The sequence below is a fragment of the Sus scrofa genome, chromosome 3 (genome assembly GCF_000003025.6).
Source record: "Sus scrofa isolate TJ Tabasco breed Duroc chromosome 3, Sscrofa11.1, whole genome shotgun sequence".
Taxonomy (NCBI): domain Eukaryota; kingdom Metazoa; phylum Chordata; class Mammalia; order Artiodactyla; family Suidae; genus Sus; species Sus scrofa.
Window position 1 is genome coordinate 94,423,329 of NC_010445.4, and position 19,679 is coordinate 94,443,007.

General features: G+C 46.4%; 1 protein-coding gene and 1 long non-coding RNA gene across 5 annotated transcripts in view; one reads left to right on the forward strand and one right to left on the reverse strand.

The window, feature by feature from the left end:
• PRKCE (protein kinase C epsilon) overlaps window positions 1–19,679 on the reverse strand; it is a 513,273-nt gene that overhangs the window by 72,052 nt on the left and 421,542 nt on the right. For all 4 annotated transcript variants that reach the window (XM_021088295.1, XM_021088294.1, XM_021088296.1 and 1 more), the window contains one exon: window positions 17,091–17,245. In XM_021088295.1, the coding sequence (XP_020943954.1) occupies window positions 17,091–17,245 (155 nt within the window). The remainder of the gene's footprint in view (window positions 1–17,090; window positions 17,246–19,679) is intronic.
• Window positions 17,240–18,785, forward strand: LOC110260103. Its single transcript, XR_002342960.1, has 2 exons — window positions 17,240–17,331; window positions 17,469–18,785. It is a non-coding gene; the product is annotated as an uncharacterized LOC110260103 (long non-coding RNA).

Genomic DNA, 19,679 nt, shown 5'->3' on the forward strand with positions numbered 1-19,679 from the left:
TATATGTTATCTACAAGAAAAATACATTAAATAATAAAGATTCAGATAGATTCAAAGCAAAAGGATGTAGAAGGAAATGCCATTTTTTACATTAATCAAAAGAAAGCTGATGTCCAAAAATAAACTCAAAATGGCTTAAAGACTTAAACATAAGACATGACACCATAAAACTCTTAGAAGAGAAGAAAGGCAAAACATTCTTTGACATAAACTGCATAAAATTTTCTTAGGTCAGTCTCCCAAGGCAGCAGAAATAAAAAACAAAAGCAAACCAATGAGACCTAATCAAACTTACAAGCTTTTGCACAGCGAAGGAAACCATAAGAAAAATGAAAAGACAACCCACAGAATGGGAGAAAATAGTTACGAATGATGCAAGTAGCAAAGGCTTAGTCCCCAAAATATACAAACAATGGATTAATTCGACAACCAAAAAAACAAACAACCCAGTCAAAAAATGGGCAGAAGAACTAAATATAAATTTCTCCAAAGACAGACAGATGGCCAGTAGGCACATGAAAAAATGCTCAACATCACTAATTATTAGAGAAATGAAAATCAAAACTACAGTGAGGTATCACCTCACATCAGCCAGAATGGCCATCATGAATAAGTCTACAAATAACAAATGCTGGGGAGGTTGTGGAGAAAGGGAACCCTCCTACACTATTGGTGGGAATGTAAACTGGTGCAACCACTATGGAAAACAGTATTTCCTCAGAAAAATAGAGAACTACCACATGATCCTGCAATCCCTCACCTGGGCATTCATCTGGACAAAACTACAATTCATAAAGATACATGCCTGGTCTTTATGTATGTTCACAGCAGAGCACAATTCACAATAGCCAAGACATGGAAATAACCTAAATGTCCATCAACAGATGAATGGATTAGGAAGATGTAGTACATATACACGGTGGAACACTACTCAGTCATAAAAAAGAATGAATCAATGCCATTTGCAGCAACATGGATGCAACTAGAGATTCTCATACTAAATGAAGTTAGTCAGAAATAGAAAGGCAAATACCATACAATCTCACTTAAATGTGGAATCTAAAATATGGCACACATGAACCTATCTACAAAATAGAAACAGACTCACACACATAGAGAACACAGTTGTGGTTGCCAAGGGGGAAGGAGGAGGGAGTGGGATAGACAGCAGTTTGCGTTAGTAGATGCAAATTATTACAATTAGAATGGATAAGCACTGAGGTTCTACTATATAACACAGGGAACTATATCCAATCTCTTTGGATAGAACACGATGGAAGATAACATAAGAAAAAGAATTTCTCTACAGCAGAAATTGGTACATTTTAAACCAACTGTACTTTAATAAAAAAATAAAGCTAGACTACCTGTATTAATTTCAGAAAAAGAAGACTTCACAGTAAGGAAAATTATTGGGAATAAAAAGGTACATTACATAATGATAAAGATGACCTAAAAAGGACCTAAAAGCCTAAACAGGTATGAACCTAACAACAGAGTAGCTAAATAGATAGAAGGAAAAACTGATAGAACTCAAAACTACAGTTGGATATACATCACATCCACTTAGATACCTAATCAAAAGAGACAGGCAGTGACAAGTGTTGGTGAGGATGTGGAGAAACTGGAACCTTCGTATGTCACTGGTGGGAATGTAAAATGGTGCAGTCACTTTGCAAAACAGCTTGACATTCTTCAGAAAATTAAACCATTTGATCCAGCAACTCTACTCCTAGGTAGATAAATGAAAATACATGTCCACTCAAGGACTTGTGCAGTAATTTTAATAGTAGTGGAGTTCCCTTCGTGGCTCAGTGGTTAAAGCACCTGACTAGGATCCATAAGGATGCAGGTTCGATCCCTGGCCTCACTCAGTGGGTTAAGGAGCCAGCGTTGCCATGAGCTGTGCTGTAGGTCCCAGATGAGGTTTGGATCCCGTGTTGCTGTGGCTGTGGTGTAGGCTGGCAGCTAGAGTTCTGATTTGACCCATAGCCTGAGAACTTCCATATGCCACCAGTGCAGCCATCAAAAGCAAAAAAAAAAAAAAAAAAAGAAAGAAAAAAAGAAGAAAGAAAAAGAAAATAACCACCCCCCAATAGTAGTAGGTGGCCAGTCCTATCAAATGAGGAATGAATAAACACAATGTGGTATACCCATACAACAAAACATCATTCATCCACAAAAAGGACTGAAGGAAGCACTGATACAGGCTACAATACGGGTGAATCTTGAAAACACACCAAGAAGCTAGTCACAAAAGATCACGTGTTGTATGGCTCCATTTATAGGAAATGTCCAGAACAGGTTAAATATTTAGAGAAAGACAATAGATGAGTGGTTGCTTCGGGCTGGAGGTGAGGGTGAAGGAGGACTGGAGGAAGAGAGTTCAAAGAACTGGAGCTTTTTTGGAAGGATGAGAAAACTCTCAAGTGGACCATGGGGACAGTTGTACAATTGGGTGAATATACGAGAAACCACTGACTTGTACACTTTCCGTGGGTGAATGGTATGGTATGTGAATTAAATTACAAGAAAGCTGTGAGGGAAAAAAAAGGAGTATTGAACTGAAAGGAGAAATGCACAAATGCCGTCTTTCTGTGATAGGTCAGGCAGGCAGAAAATCTATAAGGATACAGTTGACCTGCACAGCACTGCCCTACTGAATCTACAGATTTCATTTTACTGTGGTGTCCTGGTAAATATTTAACAGCAGTTCTTCAGAAGAAGCAAACTTGGAACTGTGTCGTCTTGATTTCCACGGTACAAATACTCCCAGCACAGCAGATATCAAACTACCAACAAAATGTCACTGATCATGGAGGTGGGAAGAGATGGCACAGTTTGGCCCTTGGTACCAGCTCACAGATCTGATTGCTCGAGTTTCAGGATCTTTGGGAGCTCACTGTTAAATACGGGTGGCTTGTAGTTTCCCCTGGAAGGAATGTCTACACCATGGAAGTAAGCTACCAACCAAGGGTTTCTGTCAGTTTATTTGGAGTCAGTTTATCAGCCTACACCGTCAAAAAACACCAGAGTCTCCACTCATGGTTCTGCCTGTGTCACCAGGAGACTGCATGACCTTGAACAAGTCCCATCACCTCCCCGACTTGCAGTTTATTCATCTATAAATGATGGAATTGGAGTAGCAGACACCCAAGTGTTCTCCCAGCCCCGAAATTCTGCTAAATGGTCAGCCCCCCTTGCACAGCTCCCACCCACAATACTGTCCAAGAGCACATCAGTGTGTACTCACACGACTTCTGACAGTCATTCCGTGCCCCTCTGGGTGGGTCTGTGGCCTCCCATCAAGCCTCGTGGTTCACCAGGCCTCCCTCCGTGCTTTGAGGTCCAGGCACATAGAAATTCTTTAGACCCACAAGCCCCTTTGGCGCCCTGCTCTGCCCAAGCCTTAGCATATTCTGTTCCCACTCCCTGGTACACTCTCCCCTGACCTCCCTCTCTGGCCAACTCCTACCTACCCCACTGGGCCTCTCTGGGAGAGCTCAAGTCCCCAGAAAGCCTTCCTTGACTTTAATCCAACTAGCTGCGGTCTTTCTGCAAGGTAGTTCCCTGGCACCCTATCTTTCCCTATCACCATCCTTATCAGTTTTTACTGTTATTGCTCATTTTATTGCCTGGCATCCCCACCCAAATGTAAGAGCCAAGAGGACAGAGAATGGGTGTCTCTTCTTCTTCATAGCATCTCCAAGGCCTACACCAAGACACCAAGGAGGCTTAACAATCACTGCTGACGGAATAAATGAGCTTCTGCTTAAATGCATAGCTCTCTGAACAGCAGAGCAGTGCTCTCTTCAAGAAAAGGTACAAACCCAAACAGAAGTCCTTTTTGGATGAATGCTTTTGAATTAGCAGATTTCCAACAACAGAGGGAATTTCATCTGAGAGATGCCCCACTTTGGAGGCGGTTTTGAACCATGGGGGTACGATTGTCAATATCGACAAAAGCATGACTTTCCAAGCAAACAGTCCTGCTCCTCCGACAGGAACACTTGCCTGGGAGGAAGTTCTGCTCACCACAGGAATAAACACTTAATGTGGCAAGATCAGAGCCTTGAGAAACTATTCATTTGGATTGGGGGTGTGCTGTGGATACACTAGAGGCAGGGAATCTGCAGACAGTTATCTGACACTGGGGGCAGGGCATGGGACCACATGCCGATGAAGTCCCTTGTTCCAGGACCTCTAAACTTTCCAGCAGGCACCAGGCACTCTTGCTGCTTAAATCCAGTTGCCTCTGGAGCGTCACTGAGGTCAGTTGTAGATGCCATTTTTAGAGATTCGTTTTCAGAATCATTCATTTTCAGAGTCTCTTCAAGGCATTCCCAGGCCAGCAACCTTGGGCTCACAGAGCAAGATCCTCCAATGCAGCCGTCGTGTAAGGAGCTGAGGTCCCGAGAGGAGAAGTAATTTGCCTGAGGTCACCCAACTGAGGCAAAGCTTGATTAGAGTTCTGGCTCGATTCCTGGCCCCACGTCCTTTCTTCCGCAGCATTTCATCAGGGAGACATTGTGAAGAATACAAAGAGCCATGGAATGGGGCAGTGCACACAGAAAGGAAGCCCAGGCAAACGTGCGTCCAGCAAGAAATCCATTAGAAAGCGCATCGCTGTGGCCAAATACATTTAGAAAGTGCCCCTACCTCCCTGGAGGTATTTTCTTGATACATTTGAATAGGTTGGCCATGAACCTATTGGATTAAACCATAAATTCAACCCGCAGAAGCTCTGCAAGACCATTCAACCAAGAAATAGTCACAGTACAATGTGAGAAATGCTAGAATACCATGGAGCAGATGCAGTGTTAACAGGAGGAAAAAAGGACGAACTTTGCTTGAAAAGGGCAGGGGAAAATGAAGTGATGCTGAATCTTCCAGGATGGGAAAGAGTTTGAAAAACGAAAAAATGCAAAAGAAGATCTGGTGTTCCAAGAGAAGAAAGGTTTGGTATCATTCCCAGGCAAAGAGAGGAGTTGGGAAGTGCCTGTTGGTGTGCGGGATCTGGGTAACAAAGGCACAGCATGTGTGGCTGTGACCATGAGGACACCTGCTCGGTTCAAGTGGAGCTTCGAGGAGGAGCCCAGAGAGAGATGCACTTGGGAAGACAGGTGGGTAAGGAAGAGATCACGTGCAAATCCCAGAGAAGAAGCCAGTGAGAGCATCAGCTTAGAGGTGGCTTCAGGTAGGAGGCAGAAGAGTCTGGACAACATCCTGAGGTGACACGGAGTCATCACAAACTTTTGAGCAAAAAAGTGTCCCAAATCCTTGTCTTATGACAAGTAATCTGCAGGAAAGGTGGGAAAAAAGAGCAGAAGCAAGGACAGAGAAGCTGGCAACCACCATACAGACTGATCTTTCGGCCTGTTACCACGTGGCCAGAGGGAGAAGCGAAGCTAATTAAGTGTAGCCCTGACTGCTTCCATGGCTGAGGTACCCCTGCCACCCCCAGCCCCCTCACAGGCCTGCATCATCTTGGTCTCAGCCACGGCCCACTGAGACCTCGGGACCTGCTCAGACGTTCACACAGACTCTGCTTACCACGTGGCAAAGCCATCCATTGTTTGCTAAAACAATTCCCATTTTTAGCCATTCAATCATTAACCAAAGGCATTGAAGAAACAAAATCATATGACTAAACCTAAGAGAATGCAGCCTCTCCTGTTGAATGCATCATAGTCAGGCATGTTCCAAGAGTCCTACTTTATCTAGAACATGGCATGGTCACAAAATAAAAGCTACAGATACTGACTTCCCCTTCAGCAGATGGGTCCCAACTCCTCACACTAGACTTTGTTTGGAAGCGTCTGTCCTGACAAGGTGTTTTCATCTATTTGCCAACCGACAAGATGTACTTACGGTGAACTTTTCGAGATGAACAAATCTCATCAACTGCCACTCAGCCACTTGTGAAACAGAATAATTTTGACAATAACAGCAGCTAGCATTCAGTGAGTACTTGCCCTGGACTTGTATTAACATGTGTTTGAGGAATTCCTGTCACGGCTGGGTGGAAATGAATCCAACTAGCATCCATGAGGACACAGGTTCCATCCCTGGCCTTGCTCAGTGGGTTAAGGATCAGGCGTTGCCCTGAGCTGTGGTGTAGGTTGCAGAAGCGGCTCAGATCCTGCATTGCTGTGGCTGTGATGTAGGCCAGTGGCTACAGCTCCAATTGGACCCCTAGCCTGGGAACCTCCATATGCCGTAGGTGTGGCCCTACAAAGACAACAAACAAACAAACAAACAAACAAAACCATGTGTTCAATTCTCACAATACCTTTTTGAGGGAGGCACTGTCTCCATTTTGCAGATGAGGAAACTGAGGGTTGGAGAAGTAAGTTTCCTGCCTAAGATCATGTAGCTAATAAAGCAGCAGAGACAGAGTTTGAGCTAGGCATCCTTAACCACTACCCTGGGTTCTCAGGTCTGTAGAACCTATCATGAGAGAAACAAAAGTAGATGACAGGGTCCCTAATCACTTTCTCTCTGAAGGCACACCACTTGCTGAAACACTCAGACAAATTTCATCAGGAATTTCCCTCTGGTTCCAAACTTCCTGTTTGCACTGAATCTCCAATGTCAGAATTCTCCTTCTGATCTGGTCAGCAATAACGTGGCTTCCTCAGAAGAATGTAAACTTGGCTTTCATCCCACCAGCTCGGTCTCCACGCTCTCTTCCCCTCCCTTTTATCATGTCCCAACAACTTCACCCCATACTGTTACAGGCAGGTAACACCACGCAAAAGCAGTTGGGGGTAAAGGTGGTCTCACCTCTAAGTACACCTAGACCTGCAAAAAAGTGACTACTCCTGAAAAGCCCGGGATGAATATTTAGCATTCCTTTATCAAGAGGACAAGCCCTTCAATTGCACATCGTGGTGCAAAGACCAAATGCCTCTCATCACCAAAATGCGAATTTTCAAAGTCAGCTTGTTTTGCTGAAGCAGGTCATGGAGGGACGGGAAGCTGGGGTTGGTGGAGGGGGTGGTAGGGGCTCATGAAGATAGGAGATACCAAAGCAGCCCATCAAGGAGGCCGAGGCATGGAAGTCAGCCTCTGCAGCCTTTCAGTGTAAGCACACCTGTTGACTGTTCCAGCCCACTGGTCACTGTCAGGTGCATTTCTCAGTACTCACTTATCCTGCCCTCGGTCCCCGAGTGCTCACAATGCCAGGGAGCAGCTCCCTTCTCTGGAATACTGCCTGGCCCTGAGATCTAGGACCTGCCTGAATGAGCCCTTAACATGTCTGGGGGACAGAGCCCCACATATCCACCACCTTGCTCCCTACAAACAGGGTGTCATCACTGCTGGGGTGTCTGCACCTCCTCATACTTTGCTGAGTCCCAAATAACTTATAGAGTCCTTTCTATGTCCCATTAACTTACATAAAGCCAAGACTGCAGAGCTGGCCATCTTATTTTACTATTTATTATCAGCTCCATTTTATAGATGAGGAAACTGTGGCTCAGAGAGATGAGGTCCTTTGCTCAGAGCTACACAGTTAGTAAGTGGCAATGCTGGGGCTGCACCAGGGATCTCTGTATTAGTTTGCTAGAGCTGCCATAGCCAAGAACCACACACGGGGTTACTTAAACACCAGAAATGTATTTCTCACGGCTCTGGAGGCTGGAAGTCCCAGAGCCAGGATTGTTGTCTTCTGAGATCTCTCTCTTTGGTTTGTAAATAGGTTTTCTTCTGGCATCATCATGGTCTTGCTTCTGTGCACTTCTGTGTCCTAATCATCTCATCTGATAAGGACACTGGTCAAACTGGATTAGGGACTACCCATATGGCCTTATTTTACCTTTTGCCTCTTGAAAGTCCCTGTCTCCAAATACAACCATATTCTGATGTACTAGGAATTAGGACTTCAACACACAAACTTGGAGGGGACAAGTCCACCCATAACCCTCCACTCCTCATTCATCCAACCAATAGTTATGGAGCCAACTAGGTACCAAGGGTTATACTCGCCACTTCTGCAAATACTTTCTCATGTGATTCTCAAAACAGTCCAGGGAGGTTTGCATTCTAATTTCCACGGTACAGTGAGGAAACTACATTTCCTAACAGTTTAAGTATTCTGCCCAGGAAGACACAACAAAGATGAGGTGGGCAAGGGATTCAGTCCCAGTTCTCCAACTCCAACTCAGCACTGGTCTCCAACCTACAGCTCTGCTTCCCACACAAGACTGCAGGTGTCAGCAATGGGACAGGGTGACCTGACAGTAGCGGTAGCAGGGTGGGATCTGGCAGGATCTCGTTCTTTGGAAATATCATACATCCCATGGATAATAGCTATGTTTACTGCATAGGGCTGCTGTAGGATGATTAAATGGGTTAATGGGTGCAAGGTGCTCAGGATAGTGTCTGGCTGGTAACAAAGGCTAAGTGAGTGTCTTGCTATCATTGTTATGTTGTTGCTGCTGCTAATGTCATGGTTGTTATTTTTTGTGTGGTTATTACTGATTTCTAGATAAAAATGGTAGCTTGAATATCCACAATTATGTTCATTTCCTTCTAAAAACTGCACACAAAGTTCTAAACATGTGAAGAGGGAGGTGAACAGGAGAAGAAAGAACAGCAACACAACTTTGGAAGCTGGAAAACAAAGGGGTGAGCAGTATATGACTTAGTCAAGCCTAGAAAGAGCTGAATCCTGAACCAGCAATGGAGAACATCAAGAACAATCAAATTCATGCTGGAGCATCTCCTACTTCCTGCTCTAGCAAAGCTCAGGAATTTGCAGTAACTGTTCCCTCTGGAGATGAGGGTGATGTAGAAAGCGATAAAAGGAAGCTATCTGGTTGAAACACAATTAGAAACCCAGATTCTCTCATTCTGCACAGGCCCTTCCCTACCTCAGAGACTTATTCTCTGAGAAAAGAAACAGTGTGTCTCCAGACCCAGGGTGGGATGGGGGAAGAGGGTGGGCACCAGGCTAAAGAACTGAAAACAGAGGAGCCAGGCCTCCAACCCTCTTCTCTCATTCGGCCCATCTGGCTGCCAAGCCCTTACTCCTCAGGCAGGACTCTGGAGGAGTCCACCCAGGCTAATCTGAGGACTCCAAGAAGAAAACTCGAAAAATGTTGACAGGTTCCCCAGATAAGTGGCCAGATTACTCACTGTGATGAACCCCATGTTGACTAATCCAATATCCAAATTATAACTCCAGAAAGAGAAAACAGAAGAGTGGAAACCAGGACTTCCCACTGTGGCTCAGCAGTAAGGAACCTGACTGGTATCTGTGAGGGTGCAGGTGCTATCCCCAGCTTTGCTCAGTGGGTTAAGGATCCAGCATTGCCATGAGCTGTGGTATATGTTGCAGACATGGCTCAGATCTCATGTTGCTATCAGCAGCTGTAGCTCCTATTCGACCCCTAGCCTGGCAACTTCCATACATGCAGGCATGGCCCTAAAAAGCAAAAAAGAGAAGAAATCATTAAAGAAGAAATATATTTTCCAAAATTAAAAAGGTCTCTCCAGGGCCAAGCGCAAGTGGATGAAAATGCGGCTACACCACAGCATTAAGTAATTAACAAGTGTCCAGAAAAAAAGAAATAGGTCCATACAAAGGATCAAAGGCAAAATTGTTTGAGACTTCTTAGCAGCAACACTGGGAGTTAGAAGGCAATGGAATGCTACCTTCGAATTTTGAATGAAAAGTGATTTCCAATCTAGAATTCTATATCCAGCCAAACCCTTCATCAAGTTTGAGAGTATGATAAGGATGATTTTAGATACAAAAGGATGGTTTCGAAAATTTACTTCCCATACTCCTTCTCAGAAAACTGCTGGAGGTATGTCAGCATATCAACAAAGTATTTCAAGGAAGGAACATGAAACATGAGAGACAGAGCTGTCACGCAGGAGAGGCAAAGAGGCCTGGACCACAGTGACGGGAGGGGGCGGCTCTGCAGCAGGCACTAGGGGTAGCCACACAGGCTGCAGCAGTTTAGAAGACACGGGGAGAGATTTATCCAGGCATATCAATAGAACGCTGATTGCACCAAGCCACTCCAAAGGGAGATGTGAATGATCTGCAGAGCATGTGTGTTATCTCCAGGAAAAACAAACAAAGATGATGTATAGGAAAGGAAAAGTAATTACAGCTTATCATGTGGCTTAGCTCCAAATAGTATTTCACAGCCACAATAATGTATGCACTGTACATTCATTTAACCAAAATTACAGCAAACTCCATTGAGAGGGTAGGAGGGTTGGAAGGGGATGTGGATGTAGTGGGGTGGTGAGGAAGCTGTAGGTAGGACAGAGAACTAAATTCTCACTTCCATAGTGGAAAGCCACTAGATAGTTCCTAAAACACAAATGTGAAAAATAACATTAAAACATGTTATTTAGAAATATGGGGGTCCATACCAGAAGTGTCAGCTGAAAGAATTGCAAGTGATTGTCTCTGTGGAAGGGGAGATTGAGGAAGGGCGGAAAACAGCTTTTCATTTCTTTAAGCACCTTGTAGAGCTCTCTGAATTCTTATCTCCATGCATATCTTTGATTAAAATAACATCAAAGCTTTATAACACCTCACTGTGTAAACTTGAGTGAGTTACTGCCCGGTTTTGGTTTCCAAGTTCTGCATCTATAAAACAGAGTTGGATTAGACAGCCTCTGAGGCCCTCCTTGATCTAACATTCACAACGGGATTCCTGCCATGGAGCTGATATCATGTCCTGACACACTCTGCTTTTGGATCCTTAGGAGTTTCACTTTAAAGTATCATTTTCCACACTGGGTGGGGGGACTGCTGACAGCTGAGAACAGTGCTCTGTGGGGACAACGATGCCCATGTGATTTTCTAAGGGCCAGCTCCTAGAAGGCTGAGAAGAGGAAGGGATCCCCCCTGATTCCTCCTCCTCCCAACTTCGTAAGAGCATCAGCTATATTGCAAAGGCACTCAAAGTATATGAGACTGTAAACATTAGATCTTCCAGTTTTAACCCAGCCTTTAGCCAGAGACCTTCAGCAAGTAGGGAAATGCCTAACTGTGCCTGTGGCAGGAAGGGTTTTCAGGGACCAAGGCAGGCTCTCCTTCCCCAAATGAGGCACACGGTCTCCCCTTGAACCACCAGGAAGACAAGGATAGAGCGTACATCACTGCTCTGCGTGCATTTTCCAGGGAGGCCCGGCTTGGAGAGCATGGCTAGACAGAGACTTCTGTATATATGTCTCCAGTGTTTTCTAGGGAAATCCTTCCCAAATCCCTCCTTGTGGACTTTTTCCCCAAACCCTGGAAAGGGCCAGATATTTCAGACTCAGGTTTATCTGAGTCTAAACTACATCGGAATTAAATCTTTGTTCCCAGCTCTTAGGTCTTAGTTGACTTTTTATAAACATCATCGTCAACAAGGAAAGCCTTTCCTAAGCACCTCTTGAGTACAGAGTGATCTCAATGGGACCAAAGCAGAAACATCCTTCTCTCCCACCTTGTCCCCTTGTTGCCCCTAGATTCTGGCACCAGGCACGCAACAGGCACCGGGGCAGATGGACTCTTGGGGAGTGTTGACAATGGCTCATTAAAGACTGAAAGTTGTGGAGAATTAAAGGATCAGAAGAGCTTTATGACTTACAACTTCCTCTCCTGCTGGATAAAGACCAAATTTTAGCACTCAAAGTGACAAATGTGAATCACCAATGACAGGTGACATAAATAAACCAGTTGGTCATTTTCCACTTGTTTTCCATCCCTCCACCTCTACCTGTATGTCTGCCTTGCCGCGATGGCTCTCTCCCTCAGGGAGGAGACTAAGCAGGTGTCATCCAACCTCACACGGAAGCCAGTCATAAAGAGGTGCGGTCACCTGCTCAAGAAGATGTCTTCAAGGATTCTTGAGCAGCTGTTCAACCATTTTATCCTGGGGAGCCACGAGGTCGGTGAAGGAAAAACTGACTTTATACCTTTCTTTGCTGTTTAAATTTTGCTTTTTCCTACGACAAAAATTTTAAATTTACAATTTCCAATGACTGTAACTTTAAAAAAATTGAATTCAATTTCATAAAAAGGAAGGAAAGAATCCATTCTTCTAATGGGATTCTAGGAAGCCCTTTCGGAACCTGGGCTGGAGAAAAGATCTCCAATGTTCTTTCAATATATCTTGATAAAAATCATTTCAAGATATAATATGATTAAGCTCTACTGAGGACTCACTGTGGAGCAGGCACGATTCACAATTATCTATGCCTTTTAAATCATGAAATCCCTACCACATCATGAGATGGGCACAACCGCGATTCCTACTTTATAGATCAGGACACTGAGGCATTAGGTGTTGAGATGCTTGGCCAGAGCAGCAGAAGCTGTGTTCTTTACTACTCTCTGCGCAGGGCTCATGATTGTGAAAGAAGATGCATCTTGTTGGCCAAACCTCTGATACTCCTCCCAGGGTCCCCCCGCCACTGCCCTGTGTGTCTGAGATGGATCTCACAGTCTCTCCTCCAGGTCCTGTGGACAGAGAAGCATCCTGAGACTCAGCTGCTGTACTGAGCAGCCAAGTGTGATGCAGAGGAGGAGGAAGTCCCTTGACTCAACTTTCCGAAGAAAGACCACTCCTCAAACACCCCCTACCCCCCATCACAGTATGTGCAAGTGCACAGAGAGGGGAAGAGATTTTTACAAGCCATAGTTAGGAAGTGAGGCCGCACAGTGTCCTAACGCCTGCTCCCACCACAGCACACACAGGATTGCCAGGAATGCCAGGCAGGGGACCCAGAGATAGTGCTCTGTGCCCCCCAGTGCGGGAACCTGACTAGAGAGGACCCAGAGGACAAGGGGCTTGCCTGACAGCCTGGACTCTCCTTCAAGTGTGAGCCCCCAACCAGAGAAATGACCTCTTCCCATAGTTCTTGAATCCTGGCCAATTAGCTGCTAATTAGTTTGTGTATAAATTCCAGCAGGAAGGCTGGAAAATTCTATCTCAACTTCAGAAATGTGGTTCCTCCTGCAAAATCTGGTCTTGCCAATCTCCCAGATAAACCCCTGTACCACCCAAAATACAGTCTCCACCTGGGCTTCCAAACAGCCACAGGCAAACAGGCAGAAACAACCATACGGCCCAAGCGCTGGCAGCGTCCAACAAGGCGAGGGGAAAAGAGGGATCGTGCAGGCCTCATTCATCCATGAAATGAAGACAGATGAAGAAATGGGGGCCTTTCAGGGTCAAGGAAGAAAAACTGCATGTTGTGTATTACTGATGCTTCCAACACAGACTTTCCAAAGGACACATGTATGAGATAGCAACCCACTGGACTGGAAGGCTCTGGAACATTTGAGACTAGAACAAATAGTAGCAAGCACAGCGCCATTCCAGGCCAGTCAGGTAAGCACGCTCACATGGAGTTCTCAATCACAGAACAGGTATCTTGAGGGAAAAAACAAGGCTGGCAAAGGAAACCAGCCTGACACAAGGATGCTCATTGCTCAGGGAAAGTATGACCCTCACAACAGGCTGGGTGGTCAGAGGAGCCCACAGAGCAGGGGCATCCTGAAGGCAGGATGGGATTTTTCTAGACCCACGGTCCCCAAATCCTCCCAGGAACGCTTTAAAAAAGTACAGCTTCTTGAACCCCATACCAGACTTACTGAATCAAAAGCTCTAGGAATGTTACCATGGAATTGCTATTTTTTTTTTTTTTAGATTATGATTATTATGGCAAATTTAAAACATACACAAAAGCAGACAGGATACTGAACCTCCCATGTAGCCATCACCCAGCTTCAGGAATCATCTGCTCGTGGCCACTCTTTCCTCACCTATATCTGTATCTATTCCCCTCAACCCCCAGTATTCTGGAATCTACCTGTTTTTAAAACCAGGAACTTTGAGGCAGACAGACCATATGACCTGGGACCTGCTCACTGATCAAGACACAGATTAGTACCACAAGAATTCCAGAGATGGTGGAGAGACAAAGGCTTGGAGAAATGGAAGAGAATGGTATTTGAGGGAGAATGGCCTGATGTCGGGGGTCCAGAGAGTGGGGTACACGGTTGGGAGAATGGTGATAAAGATCAAAAGGTTGCTGGGGGGCCACCAGGGCCCTGTTGGCACGCATGGTGTCTCTGTGAGAAAGACATCTCCTCTGGGTAGAAAAAGCACCCCTCTCTGTGCTTTATAAGGGTTGGAGGATGCTAAGGGGACCATGTGATAATCAGCCTGTGCTGTGAAAGAACACAGGGCAGCAGTGGAGAGGGAGGTGGCTAGACAGGAGGGCAGGAAACTGAAGGACAGTGAGTAAGTCACGTCAGTAAGCTCTTGTGAACTAGCGGGAGAAGAAGGAAGATGGCCTTGGAGGTGGTCTTGAGAGAGAGGCCTTGTGTGGGGTTCTGGAGACAGTGGTACGGGAACCACATAGGGGTCAGCTGGAGGCCTGCAAACACTGAACTTGCTCATGGAGAGCGTTTGGGGATGAAGGCCCTGGGAAGACCAGTATTTAGAGGATGGAGGTTGGAGAGGAGAAGGAGCAGGCCAGGTGACTCAGAGATGGAGAAATGTTAGGGAGGTGAAAAGAGAGGAAGAGAGGAGCCGAGTGTGGCTCACGGAAGCCAGAGAACCAAAGGGTTCACAAGTGTGGCGAGAGGGAAGGAGAAAGGGGAAAAGTCAAGCTTTGGAGTGCCTGGAGTGACAAGCTAAACAATGTGGACTTGGACTTGAAAAGGCCTGTGACATATGCACGATGTACAGCACAAGCTTGCTGACGGGTCACTAAGGCGTCCTAAGTCTGTCACTCACCGAGGACAGCCTTGGGCAAATTAGTTATCTCTGAATCCCTAAATCCCTGCTGGTCAACTGTGGGTGATGATAGCCATTCTAATAGGAAGAGGACAGGAGATGATATCGTAAAGAAGGACAATTGCCCTTGTCACGGGCACCTACCAACACGTGGCCTTGCAGCATGGGTGATCTTTTCACATATCTACCCCAGTATCTCTCACTAACCTATAAGCTGCTTTGGGGACAGAGATTAGGGTTTTAAACCAATTGAAGCCGATGGTCATTTGTGGACAATTTACTATGTGCAAGATAAGAAGAGGATGTGAAGTTGGACGATCGAACTGCTAAAAAGGAAGAGCCATGGCCCTTAAGGAGAGGGTGTGACTTAGTGGAGGAGCCAGGCCATGGTTACCCGAGCCTAACACAGGGTGAAAAGTGGCAGGCGCAGCAGATGAGTCTCGACGTGCAATTCATTTCCAAATCGCGAGGGAAGCGTGGTGGATGGAGAGACCTGCTCTGGCTTGTGGGACCAGGCTTTGAGCAGGCAGGAGTGCTGCACAAGGCTTCTGGGCTGGATGGAGGAGGTGGAGACGAGGGCAGAAGCCCAGGAAAGCAGGGCCCTGGCAGGTGAATCTGAGGAAAGCTAAGAACCTTGGCAGGTTCAGAACAAGATGTCATGGGAAGTGAGGGGACAAAAGTTTACTGGGCTGTCATCAACACAACCTAAGGTGGCCCCCAGGGAGTCACACTCTGATGGAATCCCACAGCTGCCTCTCCTTGCATACGGCGGAGAAACTGTGACCCATCCCCCACCAAAACAATGTGAAAGAGGCGATGTGATACCACTATTGTGATTATGTGACATTATAGGACAAGGGCCAAGGTATTTTGCAGAGATAATTAAGGCCCCTAAATGACCTGACTTTGAGTTAAACAAAAGGCAGGTTATCCCGGGTAGGCCTGATCTAATCAAATGATCCCTTTCAAAGAGGGTCCAGTCCTCCCTGAAGTTAGTGATTCAAAGCCAGAAAGACTTTCTTTCCTGCTGGCTTTGGAGAAGCCACGTGAATTCTACAGCTGCAAGGAAATGAATTCTGCCCACAACCATGTCGGCCTGGAAGAGGACCCCAAACTTCAGATCAGGATGCAGCCTGGCTGACACCTTGATCACAGCAGAGACCCAGGTGCACTGTGCCTGGACTCCTGCCCCATAGAAACTGTGAGAGAATAAACGGGGGTTGTTTTAAGCCGTGGAGTTTGTGGGGATTTGTTACGTAGTAGCAGGAAACGCAATGTGGAGGGCCATGAAGGTGCCCTGAAAAGTATAAGCTTTATTGTGTAGGCCACAGGGAGCCACAGACTATTCTTAAGCAGGGGGACTTCAGGAAGCTAAGAGAGGTCAAGTGGAAAGGAAGCCTGGCGGCGGGGGGATTGGTCAGAACCCCTCGAGGAACACTGAGTCAGGCCCCTGCTCCCACAAATGGGTTGGTGAGTGATTAGCTCTGGGTTATCCAAGCCAGCTATTCTTCTACCCAATTTTAACAAAAAGAAGGAAAAAAAAGGAAGGAGGAAGCAAAACCCAAGGAAAGAAATTGACAGTCATTGAAAAAAACCTTAAGGAACTTTAGTGTCCTTGTTGCTAATTATAAATATTTACTCCTCCCAGAATTCCTGACCTCACAGAAGAGCCTGCGTAAATAGTCCCGCTGTCTTACTGGAAAATTTGTGTGTGTGTGTGTGTGTGTGTGTGTGTGTGTGTGTGTTCTATGTTTTCTTGGAAGGGGGACAAGGCAGTACTAAGGGACTCGATGATCTGCAGAGAGTCACTTCCTGTTGGATATTGTCTAGTTCCCCTCCCCTTCTCCCCCCCAGATCATAAACCCTGAGACCCTCAAGGAACTCCTCCTTCTCTGATTCTATCTGCTGGAGACGACTAAGCCAAACAAACTCAGGAAGTGGCAAGAGGTTGGGAAGGGGAGGAAGTTCATGGCACAGAAGGAAAAAGTCAAGAGAATGCCCCAATGTGCGAGGAAGAGGGTGGGGGAGAGAGAGAAACAAAGGTCACCCCAAGGTTGCTCGGCGCCGGGCTCTTACATTGTCGTGCTTAAGCTTTCCATCAAAACTGGCACAAACAGTGGGTCAGATCTCCTGGGGCTACTCAAATATTAACATTCACAGTGATAAACAGCCCCCAGAAAAGCCCTCTGTAAGCAAATTGGAACAAACAACGAATCTAAAGCGGGTTGCTAGGAGACCCGTTGGGCTGGGGGCCAAAGGCAGTTCAAGTGTCCGGTGAACTCCTTATTTTTGTCACTTCTGGGGAGGAGAGGGGGAGAAGAGAGCTACCTGTAGATGACTCCATGCTGGTGGAGGAACATGAGGGCTGATGTCACTTCTGCTGCATAGAACCGGGAACGAGGTTCGTCGAATTTTCGGGAGCGCTGAATCTGGAACATGAGGTCTCCACCATTTACATACTCCATGACGAAAAAGAGGCGGTCCTGAAGGGAAAGGAGAAAAGGCTGTTTACTGAAGAATTCCACTGCAGGAACCCACACAGGCCAGCGCACATAACATGAGCCCAAAGGTACCGAGCTTGGGCTCAAGGAGGGGCAGGTGCACGGGTGGGGGAATCCCGGTAGCATGCACGAGCTCCAGAGAGAAGATGAAGGAATTACGGTGTGAAGTGCTGTGCTAACATCTTTCTCTGTCTTACTTTTATAGGCATCAGCTTGGTCTAGTGAGAGAAGCTCCAAATTGACAGAAAGGAGACCTGGGTCTTGTCTAATTTCTGTTATGACCTCGAAGGGTGACCTTGGACAAGTGTCTGTCCCTTTGGAGGCTTCCGTCCCCTTTATGTGTGTGGTGGGTTATGTCCTGACTTCCCCAAAGATGTGCATACCCTAATCCCTTAACGTGGGTGGATGTCACCTTAGAGGGCCAAAAGGACTTTGCAGATGGGATTAAGTTAAGAATCTCAAGATGGGGAGATGACTTTGGATCAGCAGGTGGGCCTTAAATGCAGTCGCCAATGTCCTGGTAAGAGGAGCTCTGAGAAGGGAGAAGCACTGTGACCACAAAACTGGAGATTAGTGATGCGGCCATAAGCCAGGGAAGGCGACGCCACCAGAAGCTGCAAGAGGCAGAGAAGGATCGCACTTAGAGCCTGGGAGGGAGCATGGCCTGGCCAACAGTTTGACATTGGCTCAGTGACACTGGCCTCAGACTTCTGGCCTCCAAAAACTGTAACTGTAAGCCACCAAGTTTGTGGCAGTTTGCTGAGGCAGTCCTAGGAAACTGATACGAAGCAACATGGACGAATGGGACAGAGGGCCCCTCCTGTGGGGGTGACATCTCCCTCTGGAGGATGCTTCCTCTGGGATCGCCACCCTGGCCTGCTTCCCATGGATTCTGCCTTCAAGAATGGCCAAACCACAGTCACACCTCATTGGGGGTGGTGCCTTCTTATCCGCATACCATGATAATGTGAGAACAAGACGGACCGAAACTCACTTTCGAACAGTTTCTTGACTACTACTTTCTGAGCCCGTAGAGTGTGGGGTGCTGTGCTAGGCAGGAGGCAAAGGGTTATAAGCCATCACTGTCCTGGAGGGGCTTATGATCCAGGGGCAGAGATGGAAAACGGATAGAATGATGAAAAAACAGGAGCGGAGTGCCTTAAAGACACGGGGTGCTGAAAGGATTAGGAGAAAGGGGGAGCTCTCTGAACTGGGGGTAGGGGGGTATGGAGAATTCTAGAAGGAGCTAGGCCCTGAGAGGAGGAGGAGGTAGGGGGAGGAGCGAACATGAAGACAGAGTGAGAGTGTTTGGGGACTGGTGAACCACCCAGGTCAGCTAGGGTGGGAGGTTCGTGGAGCGAAGGGGCAGCAGCAAGGTTTGAGAGGCCAGAAGATCACAGTACATTCTTAACCCCTAGAAACAATCTCAGTGAAGCTCCCCAGAGGGTGTCGGCATACTGTTTTCAATCAAAATGAGTAGGATCATTTCCATTACGACTCAATAAAAAACCACAATGATACTTTATTTTTGAAGCAGCCTTGATAGCACTGTCTACTTTATAATTGGCATCTCTTTGAAAATAAGTCCATCCTTAAGAATTGTTAAGCAGTCAGACCATCGGCGCCCCCAATCGTCAAAACCTCGAGAATTAGCCAAGCTTTACTGGTATTCATTCACCAAGCACCTAAGGTCTGGCCTTTCTTCCATTTGTCTTGCCTTTCCCCTTCAAAGCCTGCCCTGTTTTCTCCCCCAACCACAATTTTGTACTCAGAAGGATTCAGAAGCCAACCAATTCATTCAATCCTCTCTTCCCCATTCAAATCCTTATTTCAAAAATTGAAAAATCAGGCCAACCCCAACCCAATGAAACTAGAATTTCTGAGGGCAGGACTCAGGCATCAGTAGTTTTCAAAGCTCCCCACATGATGCCAGTGGATAGACAGGGTTGAGAACCACTCTTCTGTCTGGTTTCTGCCAAGGTGTTTCGCATCTGTGAGATATATGGATTCTAAGGTCCTGGAGCTTTTCCTGCTCCTTTTTAAGGATTCCCCCCAAAGCACAGGTCCTCAAACATGGGCATCCGAAGGTCACAGAGGCTCATTAGAACATGGACCCCTCCCCGCCTTCTCCTACCCATGGAGTTTCTGAATCAGGAGATCTGGGTTGGAGCCTGAGCACTTGTATCTCCTAGTTCCCCAGTGATGTTATGCTGCTGGCCAAGGGCCCCCACTTTGAGAACCAATGCCCTAGGGCATTTGGGGCAAGGCTTTCTGACACAAGTATAGCTGTGTCACACATTTGACAGTATCCTAATCTTGCTGAACCACACGGTCAGAAGCAGCTGCTGCCGTGCCAGTCCATGGTCACCCACTTGGACTTGGGCTTTAGAAACAATGGAGTGTTTCCTTGCCTGTG